This window comes from Oreochromis niloticus, linkage group LG11, assembly GCF_001858045.2.
Source record: "Oreochromis niloticus isolate F11D_XX linkage group LG11, O_niloticus_UMD_NMBU, whole genome shotgun sequence".
Taxonomy (NCBI): Eukaryota; Metazoa; Chordata; class Actinopteri; order Cichliformes; family Cichlidae; genus Oreochromis; species Oreochromis niloticus.
Window position 1 is genome coordinate 12,113,630 of NC_031976.2, and position 13,092 is coordinate 12,126,721.

General features: G+C 39.2%; 1 protein-coding gene across 1 annotated transcript; it reads right to left on the bottom strand.

Moving 5' to 3' along the window:
• Positions 1–2,939: 2,939 nt before the first annotated feature.
• On the bottom strand, positions 2,940–12,995 carry sdha (succinate dehydrogenase complex, subunit A, flavoprotein (Fp)). Its single transcript, XM_003443687.5, has 15 exons — positions 12,866–12,995; positions 10,605–10,688; positions 10,301–10,462; positions 10,012–10,155; positions 9,559–9,723; positions 9,308–9,456; positions 9,101–9,225; positions 7,831–7,999; positions 7,543–7,738; positions 7,271–7,442; positions 6,882–7,000; positions 4,746–4,857; positions 4,499–4,629; positions 4,299–4,412; positions 2,940–4,167 (listed from the first exon to the last, which is right to left on the bottom strand). Exons 1-15 carry the CDS (start codon positions 12,926–12,928, stop codon positions 4,081–4,083), a joined length of 1,992 nt encoding a protein of 663 aa, XP_003443735.1. The 5' UTR covers positions 12,929–12,995; the 3' UTR covers positions 2,940–4,080.
• Between the last annotated feature and the right edge of the window lie 97 nt (positions 12,996–13,092).

The following is a 13,092-nucleotide window of genomic DNA, read 5'->3' on the forward strand; positions in this document are numbered from 1 at the left end:
AACCACTGCACTGCAGCGATGGGTTTTATTTTCCAATGTACACACAGTATAAAGACCTCAGCAGTTGTCTGAGCTGTCATTTGAGAAAGCATCGTGTCAAAAACAACAAGTTTAGACTTGAGAAAAAGAATTGCTGATGCTAACACACCTGGAGATGGCTATACAAAGTAGTCAAAGCATTTGTAATTGTCAAGAACTGCAGTGAGAACTTTTTTTAAGAAATTTAAGGCGAGTCACATTGATATAGAACGAGCCTGGTATAAGTAGGAGGTGAAAATTTCAAAGACTCTGGAAAGAAAACTAGTGCGAAATGTGTCTAAAGACCCCAGAACAACTGCCTAGACATTAGTGAATGACTTAGCCAAGTCATGAATTGTCCTCTCAAAGAAGGCAATCACTAAAACCTTGCACATAAATTGACTGCAAGACCAAGAAAATCTTCACTTGACTGAAGCCAGATTGAAGTATGTCAATGACAACCTGGAGAAAGGTCATCCTTAGCATACTGTTCTATACTGTGTGGTTCTCTTTGGTCAGGTCCTTTGGTCAGATGAGATGAAACTAGAGCTCTTTGGCTACAGAGATCTTTCTTAGGGAGAGGTGTACGATCCAAAGAACACTGTCCCCACAGTGAAATACGGTGGTGGGAGCATTATGCTGTGGGAAACATGAAGAAAAAAGGATGTGAAAATTTTAAAAAAAGAAATGCAAGCACTCAGCACAAATCTGGGTCTGGGTTTGTCTTCCAACATGACAACAAGCCACAAAATATGTCGCTCCTGCAGAAGTACCTCCAGAAAACCAAAGGGAGTATTACTGACTGGCTTGCACAAAGCCCTGACTAGAATCACACTGAAAATTTGTGGGGACCTTGAGAGATACGCCAAGGAAGAATGGGATGGGATTGCAGCAGTTATTCATTTGCAATTTCAAAACCTGCTTTTCTGATTTAGCCTCTGTACTCACTATATTCCCTTTATGATTTTTCTGTTAAAAGCTAATACACCTATGGATTTCTCCCAGATAGTCAATGTTTTGAGACATCATTGCAAGATTTAATGAGAAAACTGGCATTTTCTCTTTTTATCTTCTATTAATACTTAGTGACGTGTTTTCTCCTCATTCTGTGCATCCTCTTGCAATTAGTCACAACTGGTGCACTGGTCTTGTGTTTTGTGCTCTGAGAGCTCTGTGAAAGAGCCACAGTGTGGTTACAGCACACAGTCTTCTCACTGTACCAGTAAAAGATGTTGGAATGACAGTATCCAAAATAAAACCAGGATGTTTAGAAAAAGCTGTGTTAAAAATATGTTTGCTCTGTTTAACACCGCTTGGGAAATACCTTAAATGGCTTTAAATTGAGAATCACAAGTCTGGAATTGTCATAAGAATTTTTAAAGCTGTATTGACTGAGGAAAAATTGCATGCACTGGTTACATGGATGCTATATTTAAGATTCGGTGAGATTCAATCTGTCTTCTTTTAGCTTCTACTAAATTTAACAGCTTTTCATTTGTTTCCATTGTTGTGTTTATTTTTCCACAGTCTACCAGTTACTTGTATTTACCTTTAAATTATTTGAACCGACACTTTAACTCGTTTTAGGGGATGTTAGTGAGTACAGAAACTTTTTCTCCCTCTGGGGAAAAAATCCAGATGCTGATAATGACTTCAACATATCAGTGGGTGTAAGGCGAGTATGATTGCTGTAAAGGCAGTTACAGTGTCTCCGCCCACGCTTTTCCCTTTTTAGTCCACCTTTCATCAAATGTATTCATAATTTACTTCCGTCTTTTGTCGCCCCCACCCTCCAGCAGTTATTCATTTGCAATTTCAAAACCTGCTTTTGTGATTTAGCCTCTGTACTCACTATATTCCATTTATGATTTTTCCGTTAAAAGCTGATACACCAATGGATTTCTTCCAGATAGTCAATGTTTTGAGACTTCGTAGCAAGATTTAATGAGAAAAATGACATTATCTCTTTTTATCTTCTACTAATACTTGGTGACGTGTTTTCTCCTCGTTCTCCGCATCCTATTGCAATCAGTCACAACTGGTGCACTGGTCTTGTGTTTTGCGCTCTGAGAGCTCTGTGAAAGAGCCACAGTGTGGTTACAGCACACAGTCTTCTCACTATACCAGTAAGAGATGTTGGAATGACAGAGAACAGAAAAAGTGAAAGTAAATTCAAAGGAGAATAAAGATACACTGACTGTGTTAACACTATAACCCCTAAAGTGTGCTAAATCTTATGATAAACGATACTGAAATTTGAATTATTTACTTATTAACCCGTTAACAGATTTATAAGTAACTACTGTAATTATGTGCTAGTATGATAAAAAAATAAATAAAAATAAATTGAATTGAAGCCGATTTGCCACAGCAAATAAAGGTTAACCAACCTTCATCTTCCCCCTAACAAACCCTCTCCTTTGTTCCAGCAGGAGCGTGATACATGACTCCAACCCTGTTTACTTCAGCTTCATGCCCTTCTTCGAGCTGGGCTTTTACAGCTGGCGGGAATATGAGTAGGGCTCAGGTTACAGTGCTGTTTGTTCAGCGAGAACAGACTTCCACTACATTTACAGCTAGGTAAAGCAGCTCCATGGGGAAGTTACAGAACAAAGCCACTCATTATTGTGCCGGCCCTTATCAGTGACACATAGAAATCTGTTCCTAACGATTATGATAGCAGGACAAGTGAGCAGCCCCAGAGCAAACATGCACCAGCTGTTCCTGGATGACATGTGGAACTGTGTGCTTCTGCTGCCCTCCTCTGGACAAAAATCACATTTATATTTAGACCTGGGACAAAATCCCTTCCTCAGTTTCATTCTTCTCAGGGGTTATTGTGAAGGTGTTTGTCTTAAACTTGTCCGTCCTCTTACTAAAACCTAAACTAAAATAAAAACTTAAAAAAAGAAAAGCGTCCGTTTCTATCCACAGCCTAGACTTTATTGAACATATGAAAACGAAAGTACAAACAGCAAAAAGCAGAGGATTAACTTTTTGTTGCAAATAAATTAAGTCACTGTTGATTCAGCACAAGAGGCATCAACACTTTAACACTGAGCGCATCTTTCACCTTTGATATTTAAGTCATTTATGGAGTTGAAGAAAGCTACACCACCTTACTGAAATTTCCCCTTAGTCCTAGAAAGGTAACATCAACACGGCAACTTGAAAAACAGTTCATTTATCCCAATAGCTGAGAGGCTGTAATGTGGCTGAAGATATTAATTTAATATAGTTAACACTTATAGCGTGAAATTGTAGAAAGCTAGAGCCTGTTAGCTGATTATCTACAGAACAAGCAGCAAGTGTTGAACACACGCACAAAGTGTAATGAGTATTCCACAAGAATGAAGGCCACAGTGAGCGAGATGTGAGACTTGCATTTCAACTAGTACATACAGTACAGCTCACCATATTTATTGTACATTTATGCAATATTTACATACTTCAAACGTGCCTGCAATGTGTGTGGTTGAAATTACAATCACTTCCACCATCTCTTCAACTCAGCCAAAAGGAGAAAGAGGTTACAAGAAGCTCTTACTGCAATGCCAGACTGGGAAATGAGAGTATGATGTCATCACAGAAAGCCAGGCTTACTGTCAACTTTGTTTTTCCCCTCTGATGTTTAACAGCTGGAGGCTGTAAATTCCTCGGTCACCCATTTGTCCACAGTTTATTATATATACACACACACACGCACACAACCTGCTCACACAGCGTGAGAAGCCATGAGAACCATGTGGAAATTTAGTTTCTGCAAACAGATTGAAATCAAGGCAAAACACGCCAAAAAAAAAAAAAAAAAAAAAAAAAAAAAAGGGAGAGAGAGAGAGAGAGAGAAACAGGAAGCAACAAAAATGGTATAGACAGCATTGTATTGAACAGATCTAAATGAATACAAACGTGCAATAAAAGTCTGAATTTGTCTCAGAATGTCATCTCTAGCACAGAAAGTTTAGCTTCCTTAGTAATAGATAAATGAGCATTCTGTAATTGAGTAAGGTGGATGTGATGGGCGAAGGTTGGGAATAAAGGGGAGGGCAGGAGTGGATCATCTTAGTAGGAGCGGATGGCAGGTGGAACGTGGGCGCAGTCCTGCTCATCAAGAGAGCTGTCGATCACAGGGCGGTACTCCAATGTGACCTGTGATTGGTCAAAAGCAAAGGTGTATGAGAAGCTGAGAATACTGACAGCTGAAGCTGACAATAGCTTCAAAAACTGTTTAAATTATTCTGTAAGACACAGACAAACACACACACTGAGGGGGTCATCACCTTTCCAGTCTTTTGATCAACAAAGGACAGAGTGTGCTTCCTCCAGTGCTGATCAAACGGCTTCTTCTCCTGACCCTGCAGGGGCTTAGAGTAGTCGTACTCATCCACACGATCCTGAAGAACAGTTCAAAGAAATGTTGGCAGAGAGCAGATTGAATAGACATTAATTCCATCTTTACGCTAAACATGTTGATACAGACCTTGTAGTCCTCTCTAGCGTGGGCTCCCCTGCTCTCCTTTCTCTGCTCGGCAGAGTTGATTGTCTGGACGGCGTTCAGCAGCAGATTCTGCAGCTCCAGCGATTCCACCAAGTCGGTGTTCCACACAATGCCTGAAGGAGAGAGGAGGAAATTAAGAGGGGAGGGGAAAAAAACAAAACAAAAAACCAAACCCAAGTAACATTCCAACAACTTTTTGCACAAGAAGAGCAGCAGTGTGGTGCAGTACCTCTGTCAAAGGTCTTGATGTCCTCCACAGTCTGATAAATAGCATCCATCTTATCGCATCCTTCCTTCAGGACAGAGCCGGTACGGAATACCGCAGCATGGCTCTGCATGGTCTGAAAGCAGAAGCAGAGAAACACGTTACTTAAAATGAACTGCTACAATGAAATCTATGGGATGACACAGGGGCCAGTTGTGATGTTGCACAGCTGAGTTTCACAATTGTTTAACCTGTGTGGTGGTGGTAATCAAATTCAGATACCAAGTCATCCCAGCTGATGCTCATGATCAAGATATATGTAAGAACTAGTGCTGTCAAAATTAATGCGTGAATGCAAATTAATCTGCCATCAGGGTCAATCCGATTACAATCTTTAATGCAATTAACGCATCTGGACTGCAGAATGACTCAAAATCCCTGAAATGTTTCTGTCAATGCATTTCGGGCAGTTTGTCCAAGTAGTTACCTTTGCACATGCGCAAATGGGCAGTTGATCTGGTAGTGACGGGCAGCTGAACCAATCAACTCAATATGGAAGATGATAAACGCACATTGGCCCTCTTGATGGGAAATTTGAGTATTAAAAAAATTAAAAGATGGAACAGCTGACCGACATAAAATATTATGCACATTGTGCAAGAAGGAATTTTCTTTTCACCAAAGCACTTCCAGCTTAAAATATCACATGGACACGAAGCATACGTTAGTCAGGGATGCTGCTAGCACTTTGGCTAACGTGTCACCCAGCTTGTGACAAACCACTCACGGAGCATCGGGGACTCAGTAAGTCTACCTCGGAAATATTGACTGACACAATTGCCAAGTGGATTGCAACAAATTGCAGACCTGTTAATATCATTGAGAACACGTGCTTTACATAGCTTTGGTTCCGCAAGAGTGAGAGAGAGAGCGGGGATACATGTTTGCAGAGTTTTTTGTTAACATGAATGTTCAAGATGTTCAATGAACATGTAAAGTGCGTATATTTTCCATTTTTTCTCGAGTCTGTTTACTCATCCAAAATGAAATGAAAATTATAATTAATATAGAATAAAAATTAATGATATTTAATCGTGATTAATCAAAACTAATCCACAGTAACCCTGTGATGAATCTGATTAAACATTTTAATTGTTTGACAGCACTAACATATATTATATATTAGTGTATGCTTACCTATTAGTATGCAGGTTTTTTAAAAAGTTGTATTTCACAGGAGAGAACCTGTGTTAAACGATTGAAGAAAACTATTCAAGTTCTCTTTGAATTTAAGCATACATTATTTGTGTTTATTCTCCATTTACTGCATTATATTGCATAAATGTCTGTTACAAGCTTAAATATAAAGTTGAAAAAATGTCATTGCAACCAGGCTATTGATCAAATAATGCGAATTAATTACAGAAAATAGTGCGATTAATTAGTTTGGGTTTTTTTTTTTAAATCTATTGACAGCATTAGTAAGAACATTTATGTTGGATTGAGCTGTTAATGAAGAAGTAATATTGAGAAACTGTGCAACTTGAGGAAGTGGTAGAGAGATGTGCTCAACTACGCAAGTTTATTGACACTAGCATACTTGGTTTGAATTTCCTAAATCTGCTGCTAACAGATGCCGCCCATATTGACTAATATTAAAACAGAACTGAAACAAGCAAAGTATCCTTAGAAACTAAAAGAAGGAAACTAAAATTCACTGAGATTCAAACTCCTCTGAGATTTATAGTAGATGCACCTATGGTATCAGTGTGGAGGTGCTGGGTGATTTCCTTCTTGAGTTTTTCCACACTGGGGTCATGACAATACCCCGTTAACAAAAAGAAGAAAAAAAGAGAAAGAATGAAAAATAAAAACCTATGGAAACCCTTCTTGTGGAGAGAAAAGCTTTCTAAACCTTATTTTGTGGCAGATCTTGCCAGATTATAACCACAAGTAAGAGATTTGGTGGTAATTATACATTAAGTTTTTATGTCCTGATGATTATTATCATTTAGAAAAGATCTACAAATAAGGTGTAGAGTTGTATATAATAAATAATATATAATAATAATAATAAATAATTCATGTAAAGCCAAATATTAGTTAAGTACAAATATAATTTATACATCAATATGTCTGTGTTCATGTTAGCATGTCCACCTTCTGCATGTTGAGCCTGATCTCAGAGGTCCTCTGACTTCCGTTGGCAAACCTCAGCCTGTCCAGGTTGGCCACAGACTCCTCTCCTGCGCTGGGTTTCAGCGGGGACAGCTTCTCTCCTGCACAGGAAATGACAAAAAAGCCAACGTCAGCATGAACACAGAGACAGCAAAATCGCAAAGTGATTTTTCTCTAAATGTGAATGTAGAACAGAAATGCATATTATTGCATATTAAGTCTGTTTAATCAGTTGTTTTTATGAAACTTTTTTGCATCATTACTGCTTATTTTTTTAAGATTAAGAAACTTTTTATTGTAATAAATTTAACTACATACACTACTTTTGGGATTAATAAAGTATTCTGATTGTGAAAAGCAGAGGTTCTCACCAGGTTTGTGCTCCTCAGCAATGGTGAGGGCGCAAGCTCTGCCAAACACCACCAGGTCCAGCAGGGAGTTGGCACCCAACCTGTTAGCTCCATGGACACTGGCAGAAGCTGCCTCGCCACAGGCATACAGTCCGGGAACCACCTTGTCCTCGCCACTGACGTGAGTAATCACCTAAGGGCCAAATATTAAAAATCCTAAGCATGCCCGCTGTGCTCGCAACAACATTCTTAGTGCACGATGTGTGCAGATGACACATGCAGAGATTATGTACCTGTCCCTTGTAGTTTGTGGGTATTCCACCCATGTTGTAGTGGACGGTGGGCAGGACAGGGATGGGCTCTTTGGTGACGTCGACTCCAGCGAAGATCATGGCTGTCTCTGAGATACCAGGCAGCCTTGCGGCCAGCTGCTGAGGAGGCAGGTGGTGAAGCTGCAGGTACACGTGATCCTTCTCTGGACCAACACCTCTGAAGAAATTAAAAATGTGAGCAACAGTAAGGAGCAAGAACCGGCTTAAAAGCTTTGACAGACATCACACAGACAGGTGATTTGGGCATACCTGCCCTCTCTGATCTCTATGGTCATGGAGCGGGATACCACATCTCTGGAAGCCAAGTCTTTGGCGTTGGGTGCATAGCGCTCCATGAAGCGCTCTCCTTCACTGTTAATCAGGATTCCTCCCTCACCACGGCAGCCCTCTGTGATCAGACAGCCGGCTCCGTAGATCCCTGTAAGCATGAAACATGAAAAAAAACTGTTATGTCCAAATATTTATGAATAAATAACAACAGTAGTTATAAGCTTTCATTCCCATCAAAGAAACACAAGGTCAACACTGTAAATGTAAAATCCACAAGGTTTTATTGCCATGGCACAATATAATGTCAATAAAACCAAAGACATTCTGCTTTATAGACCCAGTACTGTTAAGTAATTTCACTCACAATTTTAAAGTTTTATCTCTAGAAACTGTGAAAAACTACTTTTTTCAGCTATATCCATCAACCATTTTGAATCATAAGTTTTCCCTCAGTGCACCAGAGTTGTGCATAAAACATGGCAAAGTGTGCTGCCTTTATGCAACAAGCATTTACAAAGTTGGAGCATCTATGTCTCGGACTTTATGAGGTGCCACAGGGCACATAACTGTGCTACTTCATCCATATTTAACGGTATCAAATATCCAGGAGGAACAAAAATAAACATGACCTTTAGGAAAGAGAAAGTTGTCTTCGGAGTGAAATGTAGATAGCCATGTACTAGAGATTCACTGATACAGCAATGGCCTTAAAAACCCTCTATCAGGATTTTTAGGGTCATTATATTTAGTGAGTTAAAAGTCTGATATATCAATCAATATTTTTTCTTTTAAACACATGAAACATGAACAGGTTTCCCTCAAATTTGTTATGTGTAGTTAATAATTAGTGCTTACTAACATAATATGACAATGCAATATTTTATTGTCACAAGTCGCAGGTTACTCCTTGCTCTGCCAGACTGCACTCAGATCAGCTGATGGTTGTTTTTGTGGTGTTGCAGAACACAAGATGACAAGAGAGAAGTTGTAGACTGCCCTCTGGTGGACAAACTATGTAAAATCATTCATTTTTCTTTCCAAGCTCTTCTTAACTAGATTACATTTGCACTTACTGGACATTGACTTGTTATTCATACAGCATCTATATTACTTATAATTACTGTAGGTATTCCAAATATATCTTTCAGGAATTTTTATAGTTCCTGTGGAGCTTTCACTTTCAAAATAAAACTCTCCTCAATGCTTCAGCAACATTTTTTGGTTTAATAAATTAAGTTTCTTTTCTCACCAGTGGGATGAAACTGGACAAACTCCATATCCTGGCAAGGCAGACCAGCTCTGGTCACCATCGCATTTCCATCTCCTGTGCTTGTGTGAGCAGATGTGCAGCTGAAATAGGTTCTTCCGTAACCCCTGGAATGAAAGCCAGAACTTATTTCTAAGCTTGCAGATAAAATGACAGTTGAAGAAATGTTTAAGCGAAAGCATCTCCTACCCGGTAGCAATAACGGTGTTCTGGGCTCTGAAGCGGTGGATAGACCCATCCTCCATACAGAGAGCGATGACCCCTTTACACTCTCCATTCTCCATCAGCAGGTCCAGGGCAAAGTACTCCACAAAGTAACTGGTGTCATAACGAAGTGACTGAAGAGAAGTCAGACAGACGCACGGAGGTACTTAACTGGTGCTCCTCTGCAACACAAAGATTACGCTGCAGAAAGAAGGTAGGAAAGTACGTGTACTCACCCTTCCATACAGCGTATGCAGCAGTGAGTGGCCTGTTCTGTCTGCTACACAGCAGCAGCGGTGTGCCTGGCCTCCCTTTCCATACTTAAGGCTCTGACCTCCAAAGGCCCTCTGGTAGATCTTACCCTCCTCAGTGCGGCTGAATGGCATGCCAAAGTTCTCCAGCTAGGAAAAAAGAGGAAACAAGAGCAACGTGAATTCCTAATCTGCTGTAACTGTCTTTTTTACACAGCTCTGGGTGGAATGACCCCATCTGGTGTAAATTAAAAATAAAATACATTAATAATTATTTAAATCCACTAATAACCTGCTCGTCTTTTATTATGCAATGAGGTATTCTTAAAGATCGCATGGTTTACACACTCATTTACGTCTTGTGTTTAAGGCCTAGTATTTGCCAGTTAACATAATGACTCATTATGCATGTTAGTGTGTTTTTAAGAGAGATCTTACCTCCACTACGGCTGCAGGAGCCTGCTCTGTCATGTAGTGGATAGCGTCCTGGTCTCCAAGCCAATCAGATCCCTTTACTGTGTCATAGAAATGCCACCTCCAGTCATCCTCCTCCATGTTCCCCAGAGCCGCATTAATCCCACCCTATTAGCCAGGGTAATATTAAACATTATGTGTGTTTACTTGATGGCCTTAAGATTAGTAAAACATTTGCAATGAGTTTGCTAATTACATGGAGACTTTGGTTCTAACTGACATACAAAATCATTTACTGTAACCACTGATTTACCTGTGCAGCGACAGTATGAGACCTGGTGGGGAACAGTTTGGTGACGCAGGCAGTGTTGAAGCCCGCCTCAGACAGGCCAAAAGCTGCCCTCAGTCCTGCTCCACCAGCTCCAACCACCACAGCATCAAACTCATGATCCACAACTGGGTATTGAGTGGAGATCTGAAACCAGTTGAAAAGACAATGTAGTGCAAACACGTTTGAAGCAATGAGAGTGTACTCTACGTATGTGGAGTTCTGGTTTGATGATTCATATCATATACATACTGTTCTGCATTAAAAAAAAAAACTTAATGTGGCTTACATCATCTGATACTTTGGCATTTTTCTTCTTGCCATAGATGGAAAAGTGAAAGTTCCTGGAACCTTGAACCGCAGCGGCAGGGACCTGGCAGAAGAAAAAGCAACTTAAATAAAACTAAAACTAAACCCAAACAAAAAACACACTGAAAAACCAGAATCTGCTAATAAACACAACAAAATGATTATTCAATGAAGTGAAGTTTTAAAGCTTCAGTCCTAACAGCACCTCCACAACCCATAATTCATATCATTAATATTTACAGCCATTCATCACTGAAAATGTTACCAGCATTTACACAGCCAATCTTGTCAGATGCATATGTATTTTAAACCTTCTGTAGTTCACCACTGACTTGAATCTAAAAGTATACAAACCTGCCAGTAGGAGGAACTAAAGCATCACTTTAACAGACACAACAATATTGTGCCCCATGTGCTTTATTGGGAACACTTAAACTTTCCTGACAAAATGTGAAGTAATTAACATAATTTTTGTGAGATATCCTTATTCACACATGATGAATAAACCATTTACACTAAGTGACTGAATTTCCCAAAAATCACTTTAGTGTAAACAACTTACACTAAGCTAAGAGACCATTAATCTTCATTGCCCATGACACAATGTATTTAAGACTATTCACATTTTTTATGCTTTAAATCTATAACAACTTATTCTTCACAGCACAGTGAAGAAGAGGTTTCCAATCCCACTGATGCAAATACAGACTCTCCATGTTGGAAAGGAGCTCATTATAGATTATAGAGAGGAGGGTCTTAAACACTAAAATGATAATATCATATAAATCACAGGTGATGATTTATTATCTAAATTATCATCTAGCATCTCTCAGATCAATTGACTGTCTGCTTGGCCAACAGATAACAGAGGAGGCCACTGAGACTATCCAATGGTCATCTTGAAGTGTGCTCATATACCGAGCATGATCCCCTGAGAAACTGTACTGTGGGTAAGTATAAGACTTGCTGCAAATTCAGAGTAAATAATACTACGCCTGGATAATCTCTGTTATTTCTGTCATTTTTGGATGTACTGGGGAATGCAGGTGATTTACAGGGTTTCTATCAGTAGAATCAAGTAGAAAGTATACAAATAAATGGCTGCAATAAATACAGATATCGCCTTCTTACATTAACCGAGTTGATTATCACTGTATTTTTAAATTTGCCAGAATAGGCTCCCCGTGAAAAAAAAAAAATGAATGGCATATGTTGGTGTAAAATAGTACAATATCTGAATTTAGAGGGTTACAAAAAAGAAGAAAAAAAAGACAATGACTCCTGGTGAACAATATATAATCTTTTTCTCTTTTTTTCTGTTTGGTGGCTTCCCTACCTGTGGGGCATCAACAATCAGATGTTTACAAGCAGCAGAAGGCAGCAGAAATGACTAACAGATTCATTTAATTTATGTGTAATTTATATTAATTTAACATTAGAAATAAAAAAAAGTACACATTAATGTTAAGCTGAACCTATAAGTTTAACGATCTGCATGAGAAGTGACAGGGAGGTTATAGTCTGATCACCTGTCAGTGGCTCCTGCCTTTGGAAAATGATCTGCTAAAATACAAGCAGCATACCAACCGAAAACATCTGCTATACCTGTGCCACGACATCAGCAGTGATTTATAATCGGGGGAAAAACTCCAGCACAAAACTTTCTGTTAACAGCCTTACAGCACCATGTTTAATAATGGCTGTGAAGGCATTTTCCAAAACAACCCATAGCAAAAAAAAAAAGCATTAATACGCACGACCATTTTTCACAGCGACCTTTGCTCTTGGCGGTTATTTTTCATAATGTCTGATGTCATTTTACATCTTCGTCGGTCTAAACCTGTCATATATCTGCAAATTGTCCCATTTTACTTTTGTAGCTAACAATAGCGGCTACTTACTGAGAACTGTTTTACACAAGGGCAGCGGCATTTACGACTTTCATGGTGACGGAACGTCTGGTTAGGCGGACAGTTCAGTCGCCATTAGAAACAATGTGTAATGTGAAGATAATAGAAGTGTAATAGATATAATATAAATATTTTGTTGGACCTGCAAAATAGCTTTTCTCATAGAGTCACATTGAAACAGCACCAGCTACATAACAGATTACGCAAGGCAGAATCCGCAGGTTATGAAAGCTTCGTTTTAGAAACAAAAAAGGGAAAATAAAATATTATCTTTTACAATATACTACATATTTAACTATTTAACTTTTAAAAGCATGTTTTTACTACTCACTGCTTTCGCAGTAGATAAAACCCTCTTGGAGAGGAGACGGGACGCCGCGCGGACACTCGCCATGTTGTCAGACGAAGGATCGTTCCTGCAGCGCTGCGGAGGAACACATATTTTGCCGGACTGGACTAAACCAATGTCCTAAAAGAGGGGTCGCTCATTTATTTAATATTTATATGATAGTTATTATTTAAAGCATTCAGCCATGTGTTTTAAGGGTAATTATTAAA

Excerpts from the sequence above, each read along its gene's own strand:
- sdha (XM_003443687.5), bottom strand. The coding sequence starts at position 12,928 with ATGGCGAGTGTCCGCGCGGCGTCCCGTCTCCTCTCCAAGAGGGTTTTA. Across the intron at positions 9,457-9,558 it reads TGCATACGCTGTATGGAAGG|TCACTTCGTTATGACACCAG; the intron begins GTGAGTACACGT and ends ACTTCTCTTCAG. Across the intron at positions 8,000-9,100 it reads TGTCCAGTTTCATCCCACTG|GGATCTACGGAGCCGGCTGT; the intron begins GTGAGAAAAGAA and ends TCATGCTTACAG.